Source organism: Canis lupus, chromosome 17 (genome assembly GCF_011100685.1).
Source record: "Canis lupus familiaris isolate Mischka breed German Shepherd chromosome 17, alternate assembly UU_Cfam_GSD_1.0, whole genome shotgun sequence".
Classification (NCBI taxonomy): Eukaryota; Metazoa; Chordata; class Mammalia; order Carnivora; family Canidae; genus Canis; species Canis lupus.
In genome coordinates, this window is record NC_049238.1 from 50,408,580 (window position 1) to 50,429,059 (window position 20,480).

At 55.1% G+C, this 20,480-nt stretch overlaps 1 protein-coding gene across 1 annotated transcript; it reads right to left on the minus strand.

Moving 5' to 3' along the window:
* Nucleotides 1-1,563: 1,563 nt before the first annotated feature.
* On the minus strand, nt 1,564-20,023 carry EMX1 (empty spiracles homeobox 1). The gene is made up of 3 exons (XM_038561765.1): nt 19,477-20,023; nt 13,438-13,622; nt 1,564-4,251 (listed from the first exon to the last, which is right to left on the minus strand). Exons 1-3 carry the CDS (start codon nt 20,012-20,014, stop codon nt 4,084-4,086), a joined length of 891 nt encoding a protein of 296 aa, XP_038417693.1. The 5' UTR covers nt 20,015-20,023; the 3' UTR covers nt 1,564-4,083.
* Nucleotides 20,024-20,480: the final 457 nt, after the last annotated feature.

Below are 20,480 nucleotides of genomic sequence, written 5' to 3' on the forward strand. Positions count from 1 at the left end.
TGACTGATATGAAGGTGTTCTCTTCCAGAGCTTCTCATTTCTCTCTGGAGATGGAAATAAGGTCCTCTGTCGAGAGTAAGCAGGAGAAGAGGTCTGAGGAGAAGGGTAACCACTTGAGATATCCCCCGTGGAGAACAGGAATGGATTTATCAATGGGGATGAGGCCTAGACTGAGGCTGGGACCTTGGGTCCGTCTAGCTCGCTTGCCAGATGTCCTCACGGACTCAGCTACAAGGGCAGATGGGGAAACTGGTTCAAGCGAGTTTGTGATTTTGCCAGGCAGGTGCAATCAAGGAACAGTGGATACCAGGGGATGTGGGAGAGAGAACAGAGGGGCCCGTGGCCAGGAGCGGCCTGGGAGGAGGTCAACGCACGGTTGTAGAAGAAAATTGAGCAAGTGAGAGGGAAGACCATGCGGTCTGATAGGAAAGGACATCTGAACGTGTGATTTGAAAGAAGGCGTGATTCTGGACTCTCCTAAGCCCTGGGAATGCGTGGTGATAAGGGGAGCCCGGGGCAATGGGTGGGCTGTTCACGGAGACCCCCAGGTCTTGGGGAGACAGGAAGACCAGAAGCTGGTGGCCATAGGTTGACAAATGAAGGGGTACGACTGAGACAGGCAGCATACTCCGCCCACGTGCACACCCGCACACCCACACACACCCACACAGTCACACTCGCGCACACACGCCCACAGCCCTCCCAGACACTCCCAGACACCCTCACATGCACTCACCCTCACACACACCCCAGACAGCAGATGGGGCGCTCGGGTAATTGGTTAAACCTGTTCCCGATGTCTGGCTCCGCATTGGCAGCGCCTGTCTGACAGGAAAGCTGGCTGGGCCTGCACCACTCAGCCTGCTGGCCCCCCGCCCCTCCCCCTGCAGGGCTGCCCGGAGCAGGGGCTCTGCCAGAGGCCTGGGGGCCCCGCCTGGCTCCCTCTGGGGCAGAACCCAGTTCCCTAGGCAAGGGCTCCACGAAGCCCCACGGGAAGCAGTCGCAGCACCCCTGAGGAGGAGTTGGTGAAAACCAAGTGCAGAGATGCTGAGAGCACAAGCCACGTTGCTACGGAGCCGTGGGGACTAATCTCGGAAAGTTCCATGGAGGAGAGGAGTGTAAAGATCATTCTCTGAAGCTGAGGCACATGGCCTGGGCCACGAGAGTTAAGAACAGCTGCCCCGTGTTCCCTCCACTTAAGCCACATGCAACATGGGGTTGTCGCCTGTCATCAGTACGTCAGCCATCTGACTCTGCAGGGCCCGGGAGGCCAGCCCAGCTGAGGGGACATGACATCACCAGGTTCATTCGGGGAAAGCCTGGCCAAGCAGCCCCTGCCCCCCTGCCCACCTGTCCACCGACTGGGCCCTGATCTCCAAGAGGAAGGAGCAGTCGAGGGAGGGACGGGAGAGCATCATTCCTCGGCTTCTTCTCCCCTTCCCGGCTGCATCTGTGTCTCTTCAAGAGAAACTTTGGTTTGTTCCCTGGAGAGGACCCAAAAACTCCCAAATTAGCAAACCTGGCAAGCCGGCAGCTCAGAAAATAGTTCATCCTGATTCCATGTTTTTCAGGCTCACAGAAGCCTTTATTAATGAAGTCACAACACCAATATTTACCGTCTGCAGGGAGAGGCACAACACGGGGGGGTGGATGGGAGTGCGGTGGGGACTCCCGCCCCACCCCTCGCAGGCCTGGCCTAGGAAGATTGGCAGGTTTCCTTGGGTCCTTTCCAGCCCTTTATCTGGATGGCAGGGGCTGCTCTGCTGTGATCCTCATGCACCCCCTCCCCCACCAAGTGAGAGAATCTTGAGAGGAACAGCTCACCCATTCCTCTGCCCCCGCTGGTGCCAAAAGAATGCCTCTCCTTCTCGACCTCACCCTCCCTGTGTGTGCACGCTCCCCAGGGGTTATCCACCTGCTTGGCAGTGAGAGAATGCACCTTGAAGTTAGGACGTTCAACATGTGAGGAATGTGTTTCCTGGTTGATGGGGAGGGGGGGCATTGGGATGGGAGAAGCCCTTTGGTTTCTAGCATTGACTGGACCCAAGTGAGATGCTGACAGTCCCAGCAAAAGGGCCTTCTGGGCTCGGATCCCTGTGTGCCCCAGGCATCAAGTCTTCAACATTGACATCAACATTGATCAAGCCCCCAGCACATTCCAGGAGCCAAGAGAAGCATTAAGTAAAGGCACAGCACAGGCAAAACCCATGGCTCACTGGGGGACAGGAATGACATGGGCAAGACTGAAGCAGAGGACACCAGGAGTGAGGTAGGAGAGGCCAAGGTGGGAAAGAAGTAGGGGGTAGAGTGGAGGGCTTAGGAAGGGTGTGACACAGTCCTGCTTGGGTTCAAGGAAGAGAAACCTAGCCACTCTATGGAGGTCCTCCTTTGAAGGGGCCTCATCTTTGACACCCACACAAACCTCATTCTGTCTACCACTCCTTCCCTCCCCTCCCAACCCCCCAAGAGCCATGCACATTGCTTCCCAAGGGAGAAGAAACCTTGGCCCCGAGGTGGGCAGTCCTGGAGGAGAATGGATGGGGAGATGAGTCAGCTGTGTATGTGTTGGGTTCGAGGGGCCGAAGGCCTGAGTGCAGCAGATGTGGGCAGCTGGCTCAGTGGGTCTGCAGCTCGGCATAGGTCTGCTGGAAGGAGTCCAGGGAGCCAGGAGAAGTCCTGGACGTGGATGTGTGGCCCGGGAGGGCACAGTGAAGAGGCAGGAGGTGCAAGGACTGCCCCTATGGTGGGCAGGGGCAATGAGGCCAGGATGAGATGGGAGGACTCGGAGAGGCCAGAGGTGACAGTGTGAGAAGTACTGGGACTAAGGCAGGGAGGGGTGCGGGAGGGAATGGCCAGAAGATAGGCGGCGTGTAGGTGAAGCCAAACAGGAAGCAGCTGAGTTTGGCCCCCAGGGGTGGTGATGATTGGTGACTGGTGAGGTGATTGGCATTAGTGGAGAGTTGGGGAGCACGTGGGAGGTAAAGAAGTGAAGACAGGTCTGGATGTCATAAGGGAGAGGTTGTTAGGAATACAGGTTTTGCTTTTAAGGAAAGGCAAGGGGATGAGCAGAAGGGCTGGTGAACTAAAAGCTCAGTTGGGCCCTGCCTTGTTGCTCTTTCCTGACTAGAGACCCTGCGTCCCTGGGGACAGGTTGTAGGTTCAGCCTTACACCCATCTCGGAAGCTTTCATCTGCATAGGAGGGGTTCTCCGGGGATGGATGAACATCCTGGTGGGGCCAGGACCTGGGGCTGGGATAGTCAACTTCTGTGAATGGTGCTCTATCCCTTAGCTCCCAATATTCTCTTTTTTCTCTAGTTTCTCCTCAACTGGAGGAGCCACCAGAGTCTCTCAGTATGCAGAAGTGCACCGGTTCTCTCTCCTTAAAGCCACATGGCCCTGTTTCCCATTACTCTAAAAGCCTGGGAAGACCTGAACGTAGATAGCCTCCTTTAAGCCACAGGGTTGTCCTTCCCCATGTCCAGCCTCAGTGTCTCTCACTAGATAGCTGGAGCTGGAGCCAGGGTGGACCATCGACGAAGGAGAGAAGTTAATGAGCTGAGTCTCCAAGGCCCCACCCTGGGCTCCCGGGCACTGTACAAGCTTGGTCTGCCAGTCCCAGCTGGTCCCCAGAGCCGGAAGCCACCTCCCAGGCTCCCAGGCTCTGGGGGTGGAGCTGGATGCCCGTGTCATTAAGAGAGAGACTTTTATTATTCCCATAGGGAAGGGAGATACAAGGGGATCACTAAGAACTACAGCGAGGGCCTGGAAAATAAATTAAAACAGAAATGCATCAAAACAAACAGGAGATCGGAGAAGTGGAGAGTGGCTGGGAGGCTGCTGAGGCTGGCGGCCTGCCCAGGCAGGCGGGATCTCCGAGGAGAAGGTGGAGTCCCGGGCCTCGGCCAGCCCGTTTCTTGTCCCTCTGTCAGTGGTGGCCCCAGGCTCCAAGCCCTGTGGGGCCGTGACTCGAGGCCTCCCTGAAGCCTGGCGGGGGAGCGGCCAGAGTCCAGCTGGGCCCACCCGGGGGGGCCTGGCCAGCAGCGAGCAGAGGCTCTGCCCTCCTGGATCCGTGGCTGCCCACCCTAGTCATTGGAGGTGACATCAATGTCCTCCCCGTTGGCCTGCTTCGTGGCGATGCGCCACCGGTTGATGTGGTGGGAACCTTTCTTCTTCTGCTCAGACTCCGGTCCCTCTTCTTCCAGCTTCTGCCGCTTGTACTTTGTCCTCCGGTTCTGGAACCACACCTTCACCTGGGCCAGGGAGGGAGGGGTAGAAGTAAGAAACACCCAGGAGGCCCCCAAGGGTAGCTACTGGGGCCTCGGCACCCAGGCTGAGCTGGGAGCCAGATGGGGAGACCAAGGCCAGGGTCCTCTCCTCTGGCTTGGTGCCACCTGCTGGGTCTGAAAGACTAACTTCCAGATGTGAAGGGGGTGGCGCAGGGAGAGGACACAGTGGGCCAAGAAGCGCCATCTTCTAGTCCCTCTGGCAAAGGAAAGGGAGCAGTCATGGAGCTGCCAAGCATCCGGTAGCCCGAGCACAGTAGATGGGAGGAATCCAGGCTCTGCAGCCCAGCACATTTCTCTAGAGAAGAGATAATAATTGCTCCTTTACGAGGTTGGGGTAAATAGTAAGTAGACGAACAGATGAAAAGTCATCGCATGAGTCCTCATGAGCCTCCCCTCAACCCCCGCTGCCCAGTCACCCCATGCTCTTTGCAGCACAAAGAGGCAGAGTGGACATGGCTGCATAACCAGGAGGTGAGGTCCACAGCAAGAGCAGTGCCCTAGGACAGCCAGGGCACTCCTAGGGTCACAGACCCCGCCACTCAAGGCTCCAACACCACCTAGGTCAGTCTGTTTCTCCAGGGGACCCTGTGAGCAATGTCAGGTGAAATAACCGTCATCCCCCATCAGAGGCTGAGCTGGGCAGGTAAGAAGCCTGGCCGCTCAGGTGGTAGCTACTCAGGGTAGTCTGAAATCCACCGATGGGGCCTCCTCCTCCTTAGACATAGGGGTGTCTGAAGCCCCACCTGGGGCAGTGCTCTAAGCTTCCTGCCTCCAAAGCACTGGCCTCTGCATCCCATCCAAATAAGGGAATAGGTGATATAGGAGAAATCGCAGGGTACAGATGTGAGCTCCTCTTGAACAGAGAAGGCTCCCCATTTCTGTGTCAGTCAGTGAGACTCCTGACGAGGGGAAAGTTCAAAAGCAGACAACTGTCTTCTGTGATGGGTGGTGGGGGCTTGGAGGGAGGGACAGGTCTACAATGCTATACCCACCTCCTCCAGGAAGCCTCCCCAGATTTAGTTGAATCTCTAATCACCCCTCACTTCTCCCACTTCCCCCAGCATTTGCTCAGTGTCCAGGATACAGCTTTTAACATCCTCTTGTGCATGATCTAGGAGGGCTACCCCAGCTCCCTAACTAGTCTTAGTGCTTGAGGACTGTGGAGAAAGCCTCACCCAGTCTGTCAACTCCTCCTGACCCTGCAGTTCTCTCCTTGCAGAGCCTTGCAGAGCCGTGCAGAGCCAGGCCATCCGCCCCATCCTCAGAGCTGGTGAAAGTGAGGCTGGGTGCTGATCCTTTGCTAAGTCCCTTCCCCACTCTGGGTTTAAGTCCCTCATTCATAGGAGAGAGGTTTTCTGGGGCCCTTGCAGCTCCAGGGCACCTCTTGGGCTTTTGCTCCAGAGGGTCCCTGTGGAAGGTTATGCAGAGATGGCAGGGTTACAAGACGTGGATGGTTTCCTGAAAACAACGGCTTATTTATATGGCAAGTAGGTGCTGTCAGCGACAGCTGGGTGATACACGGTGTTCTTGCTGGTGGTGAGGGTACGTTGTGAGTGTGGAATGATGATGAACACCTTGGTTTTGGCAGCAGCAGTGGCTGCTAAGGGAAGATCCTTGAACCCGGGGTGAGACCAGAAACAGTCCTCAGAAGACTCCCCAGTCCAGCGGCTAGTCCCTGAGAAGGACTGAAAAGCCCAGGCCTAAGCCATAGAGCCAGGCAGTGGCAGCCAGTGGCAGGCCTGGCATCTGGGCCCAGGAAGGAGTTTCCTGCCCAAGACACTCTACCTTTGTACTACCCAGACACTATACCCTGTCCCGTTCCTGGAGCACAGCCAATCCAAGGCTTCCCCTAATAGGTCGGCCCTGCCCTTTGATTTTAGAGCACCAGAGGGACTTGGGTGAAGGCAGCCAGCCAGGGACAGGAAGAAATGAGACACCTGGCCTTAGTAGATGGTGTCAGAGGAGATCTTCTTCCCTCATTTCTAGGGCAGGGTGCAAACCCATCGCCTGCATAGACAAGGGAGAATGGTAGACACTCTGAGTTCAAGACTTCTAGATTCCATAAATGCCTTTCCGTGGGCACAGGGCTGGCTGGGCCCTGGGTGATTCTCAGCACAACTACATGGCAGCCTGCCTGGCCCCCACTCCCTACCCTAGAGCCCCCTGACACTATGCCAGCCAGTAGGTGGGTGAGCTCCTGTGCACAGCATGTGCGTGACTCAGGCCTAGATGCGGGCTGGAGCAGCATTTCTGAGAGCCCACGGGGTTGGCCAAGGGCTAAGCACCCCCAGGCTAGTGATGGGGCAACCCTGGGAAGCTCTGGGCAACACCAGGGCCAAGGGCCCCTTTCTGCCCCTTCTCCCTCCCACACACACTCCTAAGTCTCCTTCTAGGAAAGAGACTTATCTGTAGTGGAATGGACCCTGCCTCCTCCCCTTGCCCCACAACACTGGCCCAAAGAAGCCAAGTCTCCAATGGTGGAACTCCAGGCATGGGATATGCTCTCAGGCAAGGGCCAGCTTCCTGGCACACCCAAATGAAAGGTGATGCTGAATATTTTCTCCATAAAAACAATTGGGGTCAAGGAGGCAACTTTCTAGAAACAGGGATGTAAACTGTCTCCCTCAGCAGACTGGCTATCCTGTGAACAGCCTTAGGCTGGGTGACCAGATGCTGTTTACAAAGACTGTAATAACAGGGGAATCTTATGACTTAATAATATCAGTGGAAATGGCAGGATGCAGTTTGGGCACAGTGTGATCACCACCATAGGAAAACAAAATGCATGGGGGGGAAAAAGACTAGAAGGAAACATACATAAAGTGTGGGTGACATTTCTTTCTTCTTTTCACTTTTCTGTCTTTTCTTTAATGTGTTACAGATAACAATTCATAGTTATTTTTTACTTAAAAGAATTGGGCTCTGAGTGTAGTAGGAGACAAGAGTCAACACGGAGCAGGGCAATCTGGGGTCACCCCAGAGCCCTCTCCCTAGAAGACAGAGGCCCTAGAAAGGAACCAGGTCATGTAGTGTGGCTACCAGCTCCGTGGGAGCCAGCTTTACCAGGGTCTGCTCCTTCTGCACCTGCCTCCCCGCAATACCCCCACACTAGACCCCAAAGACACAGTTGGGATATTGGCTAAAGGAACCCCCTCACCCATCCCCGACTTCTCTGGGTTTGGAGAGAGGTTCCCTGTGGTCTCTGAAGTCCCCATTTCACTGAACATCTTAGTTTTTCAGAGAAGCCAGATCCTTCCCAGATTCTCTATTTTTGCCTGAGTTACCTCATCTGGGGTACTCTTCCTTGGCCTTCAAAATCCTGCTCAGCTGTTCCTGGCCTGGACCTGCCCCACAGCCTGTTTGTGCTTCCTTAATCATTTTCCGTTTCAGCAACAGTGACCCTAGCAGTGCATTAATTTGTGTACTTGAACCTCTGTCTCCTCATCAGGCTATGGGAACCTGGAGAACTCTACCCTAATGTCCCAGTGGGCACCTCCCAGTCTGTTCAGCAAGTTGGGCACAGGTGAAGTGACCTGGCGCTATGCTATTGGCAAGGGAGAACTGGGGAGCCCAAGAAAATCAATGGTAGGGGGACTGAGGTCTCATCAGAAAAGGGGTTTGGGAAGTGCAACTACTGGAGAGATGGGATTCTTTTTAGGCTGAGTACAGTGAACACTTCTACAACAGGGTCAAGTCTTAATTCTCCATGTTGTGGACTGGATTAACCACTTCCAGGGAGAATGTGGGGGAGAGAAAGAGACCTATTGTTGAGAGGCAGAAGGGTCCATATGAGTCAAATGAGATGAAGAAGATGCTGTGAATGAATGAATGAATGAATTAATTAATCAATATATTAGCGGACTGACGGATGTATGTATACAGTAATGACTGAAGGTATGCATGTATTAATGAGCAAATGAATGGACAGAGGAACTAACACACAAGCAAACTACAGCTCCATCCAGCCAAGTATTTCGGACTTTACTTTTGAATAACCTGCTGTTTGAATGACCCAGATTTGTACCCCTTTGTTTCTACTAGTCCCCAACTTTAGCCCACCCCAAAGGGAAGAGTCTGTGGCTCCTTCCTGCATACTTTCAGGAGAATACTTCTCGAGGAGTTCAAACACCCTATCATACCCCTCTCTGCTGGAGATCCATTTCCTATTATTTGAGCTACTCCCACTCTCAGGGTCAAACCCAATGTCATGCTAGGCTCAGCCCTCACCCCACCAAACTGAGGCCATCTCTGACTCACCATCAAGCATAGCCTAAATCTCCCTAAGCCTTCTTATCTCCTCCTCTGTCAGACCATCCTGGATGCTTGCCCTCACTCTCAGAGAGATGTCACAGATTCATTTGCCTCCTCAGGACAAGGCCCTAAAGAACCACTCCAGTCTCTCTTACCTCCCCTGCCCTGTCCTGCCTCCCACTGGACTCCTGGAACTTGAGTGATGCAGAAATCCTTGGAGAAGAGATGAATCCATTTCAGAACCCACAGTGAGCTAACAAAGGCTTCTTGACCTTTCCCTAAAATTCAAGTCATTTGGATATCTCCTTTTCATCTATCACCTAAAAAGCAAAGCTTTTCAGAGCGGGAATGGACCCCAAGAAGTCTCCTTACCAATGCCGCTGGGGGAAAAACCCATAGGCAGGTAACCATATACTCCTTCTTTCTAAGACCTCCCCACCTGTTCTTGGGCCCCAAGATGGTGGCCAAACTTGACAGCCCCTGCTCTGTTTTAATCCACCCACTTCAAATCCTCCCCTTCCTTCCCACCAACCTAGAATCCTATGCATCCCTCCAAGCTCTCTGGGCCTAAGGTCTTTTGGGAAACTTCCACCCATGCAGGTCTCCCCTCACTTTCTTCAGCCCACAGTGTGATTTCAAGGAGACTCCAGTCACTCATCCTGTGCATGTTCTGCAAGTGTGCACACTTTACATTTTACCCCCATCGCTAAATGAGGAATCTCCAAGCTTTCCCTCATAGCTCAACTGAACTCAGAGCCAGAGAAGGTGAAGAAAAACCTGCTGAACTGTTCAGAACAGGAGGGGCAGCTGGAAACAGTGACCAACAGTCAGCCTGGAGCAACCAAATGCTTTCTCCATTCCCCATAAAAATAACGTGCCACCCCACACATGCACATAAGCACCTGAGCTGCATTCTACACCAAGTGTATATATGATATCCACCTGAGCTTTGGGCATCAATCACACTGCCTGTATGTGGCCCACATTGTAGCACATACATGTTAGACACACCCATTACACACACACACACATTCACTTTCACTCACAGCTCTGATCTGACCCAAATCTGGGTCTGCCTCACGAGAGCTGAAACTTAGATGGACATCATCCAGTCTTCCAGGTCAGACTCTGAGGCCGCACCATAGACAGCAGTGAGGAGCGAGTAATCAGTCAGAAAGGAGAACCAGCCCTTTCTCAAGACCGCTCCCTCCACTTCCTGGATTGACCTGTGGCCATCCCAGTATAAATACCCAACTCTCAACCAAACATACAAACCTGCCTCCACAAAGAAGTTCAGGGTGCCCTCCTCCCAACACTCCGTACTAAAGCTTTGAGCATACAGAGACCCCTGAGCTCTGGGTTAAGATCCACACAGTGATTTCCTTAACCCTCACAGAAGTTTTATCCATGAACTGGTGGATAAAACTAGATCATATAAATTAAAGTGCAAGAGAAAGACAGAAAACAGAGGGACAGGGAGGGGCCGGTGACTACGGAAAGCAAGGGAAACAGCTGAGAAGTTAACGCATGGATATGTGTACAATCAAAAGAAATTTGCCTATTCGTTGAATACATGTTTATGGAGCATCTACTCCTTGCTCCTCACTGAGCTGGACCCTAGCATAGGGAGAGAAGGAGGAACGCTTGACCTCTGGCTCCCAGAGCTGACTTGTTCATCACCCAGAGAGCTGTTTTAAGTACATTTCCTGGATCCTATCCTGGAACTCCTAAGAGAATCTCCTGAATGGGGGTCTGGGAATCTGCATTGTAAGATTTCTTTGGGAGATAGATCTAGCCAGTCTACAGAATGACATTTGGACATGGTAGATGATTTAACAACAGCAAAGTCCTGTGCATATTATGATACATGGGAGATGTGCTGTGAGCTCTGAGAACTTGGAGGAAGCATCATATAGAAACAGAAGCGGAATATAGATGAGCCAGAAACTCAGGGGGCTGGAAAGAACCACGGAGTTCGTTTCATTAAATCTTACAGATACAGCAACTGAGGCCCAGAAAGAAGATAAAGGGAGAGCTGATGACGTGATAGGTAAGCACTAGCAGACATATGAATATGCTGTCAGTAGCTAACTAGACCTATAGAGATGGAAGCTTGAGATGGATGGTAGATACACAGAAGAGAAAGCAGAATAGGTGATAAGGCAATAATAAACAGTTGGATAAGTGAGAGCTATTGTTAGGAAGAAGAAGATTGTAATCAATAGAAAATAGGAAATATAAATTAACCTGCTTTGGAGCGGCAGTTTAATGAGCTCAGACAGAAGTACGTTGCTAGATATAAAACAGCTATCTGTGCAGGATGGATCAGAGAGCTCCAAGAGACAAATGCAGACACTGACAGCAGAAATCGATGGCAGGGGGCTGACGGCAGACACGCGCTTGACAAATAGCCAGGAGCTGGAAATGACAGGTAAGCTTGCCCAGAAAATACTGCAAGATAGGTGATTCGTTAGTAATATAGCCTAAGTCCAAATGATAAGTTTACAAGAGGGACAGAAAGACAGCTATGATGATGATGGACACCGGGTATGGCAGAAGGAACTCTGGACTACTCAGGACGCCCAGGTAAGGGGCTTATTGTAACACTAACTTGACATACTACTTTAAACAGAGGGAAGGGAAAGACTGGGGATGAGAATCAACATTACTTGAATTCCTTTTGGAAGTCTTTGATCTTTAAACAATCTGTTTTCCAGGTGAGAAAACCAGAGCTCAGAGAGGTTGAGTAACTCGCCCAAAGTCACACAGGCAGTCAGCAAGGGGAAAGATAATGAAATCCAATTTGCCTGCCTAGGGAGCCCTGCCCAATCCATCTCTATCTCAGAGCCCTAACCTGGAAAGACAAACCTCTACAGGGATGTGTCTCAGGCTCAAACCTCCCAGAGTTCTATTGTTTTTTGTTCTATATGCTAAAACCAGCACATCTATAGATACAAGATTAGACATGAATTTTGGTAGTTAAGCTGGATATATTACATTATTCCATCAGGTTTTGTTTTAGATATTTTTGAAACATAATAAAAAACGAAGGAAACAATCATTACATTTACTAACTGGCATTGTTGGGAGCAAATAGGCAGCTAGATTCGGTTTGAAAGAAAGTTAATTAAAAATGCTCTTACTGAGCTAAAAAACCGAAAGTTTAAAAACAATGACATTATTTCAACAAGTGTTAATCTGTGGGTGGGAGGATTATAAACCATTTTGTTTTCTTACACTTTTGCAATTAAAATTTAATAACTAATACTTTTTAAATGATGTTAACTATAAACACCATTCTTTAATTGATGCTTTGTTTTAGACAACAATTTTAAAACACGGTTTGCCAGGAGGGAACGGAGTATTATTTTATTAACCTGGGGTTTTTTTTTTAGCATATATTTCTTTAAAACATTTTAAAAACTAACTCCGCTGTGTTGTAAGCTTTATCTGTGCAGTTAGAACAGCCCAGCTAGCAAATCTGAAAAAGCACAGGTCCTGCAGAGGCGTGATTAAATGGGGCATCAGACAGATAAGACGACAATAGAAACCAAAATAGGACGCTTGGACTGGCGGGTGATGCTGGCCAAGGGAGCTGGGGAAGCATTTAGGGTCTGGACCCCCCCCCCCCCCCACTGAGCCCCCTTCACTACTCCCGCGGAAAGCCCCAGGCTGCCCTCCCCCCGCCAGGCACCTCCTCCGAGGTCCTGGACTAGGAAGGAAGATGGTGGTATAGTGGAGACCTGACCAGCAAGAAAGGGGAGAGGCTGATAAAAAGCGGGCGGGGTGGGAGCCGCTGCGAGGGCAAGTGGACCTTTCTCATTTGCAAATCTGGGAGCTGTGAGGGCTGGATGGGAGTAAGGTCTCCCGAGGCCCATCCAGACACCGAAATCCACCTCCAGGGCAGCAGCCAGCCCCTACAGCACGTCCTACTCCCTGAGACCAAGAGCTTAGGCGGTGCTTCCAGGCAGCATTTATTTATGGCAAAATCTTTACTTACAATAAACCCAAATCTGCCTCCCTATGACTCCAATCTAGTTCTTTAAATCTTTTTTCCCCTTAATTATCTATCATAAAAATGCTACGTGGTAACCACAATTTCCCCCAGTACAAAACCTCTCCACACCTTGGGAGTTTGTTCCCTCCCCAACTCAACAGCCCTTTAAGTGTCTGAATACAGTCCCAGAATCTACTTTCCCACCATTCCCAGGTTCCTCACATGTCTGTGTGCCCAGACACCAGTTTCCAGAGCCCTACCAGCCTGCCTGCGCAGAGATCAATGCCACCCTCGGACCCCAAGCAGGGCTGGCCCCTTCCTGGCTAATCTCCTCTGCTTTTGATGTTGGTAGCCTGAGGCTTTCTCCCCACAGCACATCCGCTGGTGGGCAGCCCAGGCCTCCCCCAGCTCTGCCCGTGAACAGCAGCAGGGCCGGTACGGGAAAGGCCCGGGCGATCCACAAAAGCGTGAGCACCCCAGAGGAGCAGCGGGAGAAGAGCTGCTGTAACCACGGGGCTGAGACGGCTCCCGGGGACACTAGGACAGCTCGGGAGCGGCTGTGGCGACCGCCTCCCCGAGATATCCCGGCACCTCCCATGCGCTCGGGGAGCAGGCCAGGTTGTGGTTAGATTCCAACCTCCCGGTGTGTCCTTAGTGCTTGACAGAGGTCCCTGCGGCCTCGCCGAGGCCAACCCCAGCGGGAGGGAAGGGGCTCTAGAGACCAGCTTTGCGGGAGGGCCGCGGGGCGGGGGGCGGTGGCTTGTGGAACTGGCTGGGACGGAGCCTCGGGGAGGCCGGCGGGGGGCGGGGGTAGGGTGAGACTCGGGCCCCTCCTGCACCTGCCCGCCCCCACCTCCACCTGGGCGCGCGGGCAGAGCGCGGGCCGGCGCGGTGGTTATTACCTGCGTCTCGGAGAGGCTGAGGCTGCCGGCCAGCTGCTTCCGCTCGGCGCCCACCACGTAGTGGTTCTTCTCGAAGGCGCGCTCCAGCCGCAGGAGCTGCGAGGGCGAGAAGGCCGTGCGGATCCGCTTGGGCTTGCGCGCGAAGGGGCCGTGCAGAAGCAGCCCGTCCTGGGGCACGTCGCTCGCTGCGGCCGCGCCGCCGACGGCAACACAGCAGGTATAGACAGAGAGAAGGGGCGCCGTGAGCCGCAGCCCGGCCGCCCGGGCCGTCCCGCGGGAGCCGGCCGAGCCCAGCCCTCTGGCCCCGCTCGCAGGCGCCCTCGGCTACCCTCTCCGATCCTGGACTCCCGCCCCCGCTTCTCCCCTTCCCCTGGGGCCGCCGCTTCCTGGAGTCCGCTCCTCTCTCCTCCCGAGTGCTTCCCTAGGTCCAGAGCTACCCCGTCGGTCGCCGGAGGCGGGGAGTAGCTGAGCTGCAGATCCCTGGGTTAGGCCAGGAGGGCCCGGGCCTAGCGAGGCGCCCGCCGGCCCCAGAGCACAGCGCCTGGAGCAGCGGAGCCGCGGAAGGGGCTGGGGGGTGAGGGGGTGGGGGTGGGCAAGGTCCCTCCTGAGCTCTCTTTGTCCACTGACCCTGTCCTAGCTCCCTCAAAAAGGGCCAAGAGTAGGGACCGGGCTGGGTGTCAGGAAGGTGACAAGGGCAACAGTGAGGCTGCTAAGCACCCTCATGCCAAACACATTTTCAGGAAGTAGAAGGTACCCAAGGCACGCTCTTTTCACACCTGTTTAAACCAGCCTTGCAGCTAGATGCTCAGGCTGCTAGCCCTTTGAAAATTCCTGCCAACCGACCCAGGCTCTACCTTGCTAGTGGTAAAAAATAGGCTAGCCGCTAGCCCAAGGTCCAGGCAACACCTGAAGGTCTGAGGTCAGGCTTTTCCTTCCCCCTTTCCCACCTCTCTCCCCCAGAAGACTCCTCCTGCTCTCTGGTGGGAAAAGGCCTTGCTTCATCCCTGAATAGTCCCGTGCTGAAGAAACACGTGTATAAATATCTAGATGTCATCTTTCTCTCTAATATATATAGATATAGATATATTGGTTTCTGCATGGGCGTGTGTAAATATATGCTCCAGCCTCCCTACTGTCTTTTTCTCCCATCTACCATACAAGATTTTCAAAGAGTGTGATTGTCCCTTGGCAAATGTTGGCCATCATGGGAACTCAGCTCCTACAGGCAGGAGGAGGGGCTGACACTGGGTTGGATGCCAGGGTGGTTAGGTCAGGAACTACAAAAGCCAAAATAAGCTTCCACCCACAGCCCTACTCTCCATAAACCCCCCACTAGGCCTTCACACAATCACACAATCTCTGGCTTGGTTGCACATGCTATCAGACTTGAAACAGGCCCTGATGTCACCCATGGATTCTCATGCAGTGGCACATATCATGACCCCTGAGCCACTGACAACGACGAAGAGCCCTAGATGGAATGTTTTCACATGGTTAGCTGTTGAGATTGACTGGTCCAATTAATTTCTTCAGAGATGGCCACTGGTTTTACCCTATTTGATGTGTTGTTCTGTTCAAGACAATTGTTTGGATTTCAGTGGAGATCTCCCATCTCTGGAAACACCTCTCTAAGTGAAATAAGGGCACATAATTGAGATGCTATTGCTAAAACTCTCCTGGTAACTTCATGTCCCTCTGGTGGTGGAAACTGACTGGCATTACTTTCTCCAAGTCCTTCGGCTTCTTTGGGCATTTACACAGGTGAACTTTATTGCTGGGGTTTCCTTGTTAAGCGAGGTGGCTAGAGGGGAGATGAAATCCCCTGACCATCACTTTTCTGTTTCAAGTGGCTGGATCTGTGCAGCTACAAAAGGGGGGTGGCATCACATCATGGGGAGATGGAGGGGCACCCTGCCCAGTAGGTCCTTCAACGTGGGGGCCTGGTGATGGTGGAGGGGACAGATGATCACAGGAGGTAGTCTGGCAGACAGGAGTTAAGAAGGAATGAAAGGAGGAGCCTGATCCAAGTAGGAATAAGAATTAAAGTCCTAAGTGGGTACCAGTGTGATAGGCCACAGAAAGGTGGACTAGGTGGGGGCGGGGGGGGGGGAAGCAAACACTCTTTGTTGAGGTTAAATCGCTTAAAAAGAAAAAAAAAACAGCATTGTTCTGGGCCTGGGTGAAGTCCCAATAGTGTTTTCCTCTGCACAAGTGAGCTGGACAGAGAGAAGGCCTTGCTCTATCCCAGAGTTCACAGGGTTTGGCCTCAGCAACTCAACTAGCCCAGGCTGGTTAAATGTGAGGTGGCAGCCTGGAGAGACCCTGTAGGTGGGAGTAAATGGGGTGCAAGGGGTGTCAAGGGCAGTCTGTGGCTGAGTGAGCAGGCCTGCAGTCTGCCTTCCGTGTGTGTGTGTGTGTGTGTGTGTGTGTGTGTGTGTGTGATTTGATGACTGTTTTGTAATTCTGGGACTGTGTGTTGGTCACTTGTGTGGTGGAGTTCTCTGTGTTTCTCTATAAAACCAAAGTGGAGGATGGAAGCACCAAGCATCTCTGTCCTTCTGACATACACACATCCCTTTGCCTCAAGTCTGGCTATTTTAGGAAAAGCTAGGTTGCTTTGGTTTATTATAATGTCCTGCCGGGGCAGATAGAATGTATCCTTCTATCTATGTCCACATGTATGTGCAGAAACACGGACAGGGGTTCTTCTGACCCACCCATGAAGAAGCAAGGGGCAGGAAAATGACTCAAGATACTGAAAAGTGATGATACAGTTGGATTTCAAAAGAAGCAAGGCTTTTCCCTGTAAGGAAGAGGTGGTTTCCCGCAAAACTAACCATCGGGACAAACGGATCAATAGCTCTATGTTTCTGTATGGACAGAATGATGCCTTAGGTGCCTATGCTGGCACCCACGATGGGTAGGGGCCTCAACAATCCGTCTACAGCTTCCGTTTCCCTTAACTGGACCACAAGAGCAGAACAAGCTTGGGGCTGGGGCCAGTGTGGCCTGTTTCCAGGCACTGTGGGAGTGGGCGTTCAGTTTCAGACAAGGATGGGGGGAAGAGTGGAAGGAGGCTGACTTAGCCTTCCCTGGAGCCAGGAGGAACTGAACCCCACCCCGCTTTCCTCCAGCCTCTCAATGCGGGTCCTTTCGAGGCAAAGACTGGCAATAGAAAATCCCAGGTCTGAAGTGGCTGGAAGTGGGAGCCAGGGATCCGAAGCGCCGGGCTAGCCGCTGCGCTCGCTCCTGGAGAGGCCGCGGCCGGCCGGGGGGCTCGAGGTCGGCCGGCTGGGCGGAGGAGCCCGGGGCGACGGGTGGGAGAGGCCGGCCAAGCTGCGGAGATGGCCTCGTTCCCCCTCCTCCTGCCGGAACAAAGGCGCCCTTTGAAGTACCGGCCCATTACCGACGCCGATTCCTGCGGGTTGGGGCTTCCCCGGGGCCCCCTCCGGACGCCGTTCCCGGGTCTGGAAAGTTGCCGAGTCCGGGGGAAATGGCACCGAAGTGCGGCCCGGTCCCCGTCCCCGCCGGCTCCTCCCCTTCAGGCCTCGGGGGCCAGCGGCTTCGGGATCCCGCCGCCTGACCCGGGCCACCCGCGCGGGCTCGTCCTCTTCCACCGCCGGGCTCAGCGGAGGAGCCGCCTCCCCGCGCGCCGGCCCGCGCTGCCGGAGGGCGCTGCGCCCGGAGCGCAGACATGTTCCTTTTCGTCCGTGTAGGGTTTCGTTGCTTGCATTAAAACGGGGCTGAAATGAGCATCGAAGAGACCTGGTTCTCTAGAAAACACGGCGCCGGAGGGCCTGGGACGGCTCGGCCCGCAGCCCCGAGGCCTCGCTGTGACCGCAAGGCTCGAGGCTGCCGGGGCGCGCACGGCTCCGCCGCCACCAAGACCGGACCCAAAGCCGCAACGTCTCGGGGTCGGAAAAGCCCTTCCGTGTCCAACGGATTTCCGAGTTCAAAAATGCGGCCACGCACGGCTCCATCTCCGTGTCCAGACACGGTTCTTGAGAGAGAGAAAAAATCCAACCGTTTTTGCAACTCGACAACGTGCCCGCCGGGACTGATGGCTCAGGGAGCCGCAGCAATTTCTGAGAAGGTTTTTCGGAGAATTCATCCGGCCTCGCCGGGCTGGGAACGCTCTCAGAGCCGGAGCCGGAGCAGTCGCGAGGTGTCCCCGGCCCTCGGCACCCCGCGCCGGCGGGGACGAGGCCAGAGGCGGGAAAAGCAGACGGTGGAGCAGTCCACAGTGAACCAGCGGGGCGCCGGGTCCGAAGCCAAGGGCGCAGCCGGGAGGCCAGCTCCGGAGGAGCAGAGAGTCCACGGGACTTAGGACCGGCCCTGCCCTGCCCTCTCCTCGGAGCCCCTGTCCCCGCACCAGCCTCCTAACCACAGGTCCCCCTACTGCCCCGGCCCGACGGTTCAAAAATAGCCCGGGACTCTCAGATCAGCCCACGGGTGCCAGATTTTGAGACCCAGGCAGGGCTGGGCCCATGGAACCTCGAGGTGATTCAGTTTTGAATAAAACTTCATTTATAGCAGTAAACAATGATTGTAATCGACAGGTTTCTTGCCTAAAGCGCCTGACACCATAGACTCCCTCCCTTCCGTCGCCCCCCCCCCCCCAATGATTTTGGGAAAATCTTTGGAATCCCAGGGGGGAAAAGTCTGCCCACAAAAAAATTCTTGTTCAAGTAATTACATTCTTTTTATTTTGTGGGATCTGCTGGGTCAGTATCTACTGGTCAGATGGAACTAAGCAAATTGACAAATTGGACCAGGAAAGCCATTTTCCGTGAAACAGTTCAGCAGCTACAGCCAACACCTCAAAAGATCATTTTTCTTCTGTTATCTAAATAATGGTACCAAACATCTGGTTTACTTTGACTGTGTAGACCACGGTTTATCCTCAGACTGTGTAGAGACCATGGTTTATCCTCAGATTAGGTTGGCAGCTGAAGCTCTAGCTCTATCCTTTTCATTTGTTTCACTAAAAAGCGGGCTACCTAGCTCTGAGGCATGGAGGCTCAAAAGGCTGAGGTCCAGTCCCGTCTACAGTAACAAAATAAAACTGGAAAGTAAAGCAATTACTGCACAAATTAAGGCCATTCTTAAAAAAAAAAAAAGACATGAAAAGAGAAACAAACTTTAACAAATTCAAGGAAGAAAACGAACTCCAACAAATACAACTCTCTTTCCTTCGGGAAAGTCAGATAATTGAAACGTGTGTGCGCGCGTTTGTAAGGCCAGTGGGGGATCTTCATTAGCAAATTGCCCGGTGAAGACACGGGAGCTCCACTTGCTACGACCTTAAAAGCCCTCTGCCCCCGCCCCCTGCCTGAGAGGACTGCCGTGGGTCCCGCAGCAGCCGGGTGGGCTCCCAGAGTCGGCGCAAGGAGGAGGAAGCCGGCTGCTATTGCAAACCTTCCCGACCCTAGGTCCCAGAGGCACTTGTGACTTGAAGAAGTCGGATCGAGGTTGCTGGAGAAACACCCCAAGACGGTGCAGCACTCCACAGTGAACATTAACTCTCCAGTTTGCCCTCCCCGCTGCCCCTTCTCTCCGCAGACCCGGGGCACGCAGGTGGACTTTACCCTGCTCGGACGCGCCAGAGGGCAGATATCTGGGAACTGGTGGTGGATGTGCGAGCGAAGTAGGTAGGGTCCCAGGTCCAGCCCGGGCAGAGGGAGGGGGCGGTGGGCGCTGCGCACTCTGGGCTGGGACCCGCTCAGCAGGGAGAGATTCCAGCAGGCCGCGGGCAGGATCCGGAGAGGCACCAAGGATGCGCCCGGGCTTGGCGTCCGAACCCGCAGCGTTTCCGGGAAAGCCTGGAGATCCCAACCTGGCTCTCGGGGAGGGAACCCAACGCCGCAGAAGCGCGAACGGATCCCGCGCGGCTACTCCCTGCTTGGGAACCGGCCTCTGCGGACCCACAGCCTTGTTTCAACAACTTCTGAACAGCCCCGCGCGCCCCCGAGCCTCCCCCGCGCCCCCGCAGCGCCGGCGCTGGCCGGCCGCCGGAGCGGGCACAGCATGGGCACTCACCCTGGAAGCGGTGGCCGAAGAAGCGGTTCCGCAGGACCCAGGGGTAGAAGTGCAGAGGGTCCCGGTGCTGGGCGCCGAAGAAGGAGTGCGGGGGCTGCAGTGGGGAGGCGCCCAGCTGGTGCGCCGGGTGCACGGTCAGCGCGGGGTGGTTCATGGCCTCGGGGAACACAAGCTCGGGCCCACCGTAGAGCGAGCGGCCCGCGCCCGCGGCGGCGGCGGCGGCGGCGGCGGCGGCGGCGGGGAAGCCGCTCACGAAGGCCGCCTCGGCCGCGCCAGGGTGAGGGTAATTGAGCGCCGTGGGCCGGAGTGGCTCCTCCGAGGCGGCCGCCGCCAGGGGATGCGAGCCGGCGCCGCCGCCGCCAGTGCCCCCGCCGGTGCCGCCGTCCTTGGCTACCAAGGACTCGATGGTAAAGCCGCGCTTGGCTGTGGGCTGGAACATGGTCGCGGTCGCCAGAGCCGAGGGAGGCAGCCGGGCTCCGGGGAGCGCTCCGCGTCCTGGCGCCGCCGCCGTGCGGGGTGTGCACCCAGCCAGGCACATGCACACACACCAGCACCCCTCACCTCCCCCGCCCGCCCGCCCGCGCTCAGACCCTGCCGGCGAGCCAGGCGCGGAGAGGCGAGGGGCGCGAGAGCAAGCGAACGCGGAGTCTGGCCACGGCGCGCGGCTAGGCGCGCCGGCCTCGGGGGCCGAGCGGGCAGCTCCCGGAGCGGGCACTGGCGCGGCTTCCCGGCGGTGCTGCGAGCTGCCTCCACGGCCTGGGGGCTGAGCCCGGCCCCCTCCCTCCCGAGTCCGGCCAGGACCGACCCCCGCCCCCGGTCCGCCCAGCACTGCCCCGCTCAGCCTCGGCCGCAGCGCCGCGAGGCGCGACTTAGCCAGCACCTGCCCCGCGCTCGCCCATTGGCCGCCGCTCACCTGCCCCAAGGTGGGGGGCGGGGCGGGGCGGGGCGAGGGACGGCGGGTGGGGAAGGAGCCAGCAGTCGGAGGCAAAAAGCGGACTGGAGCC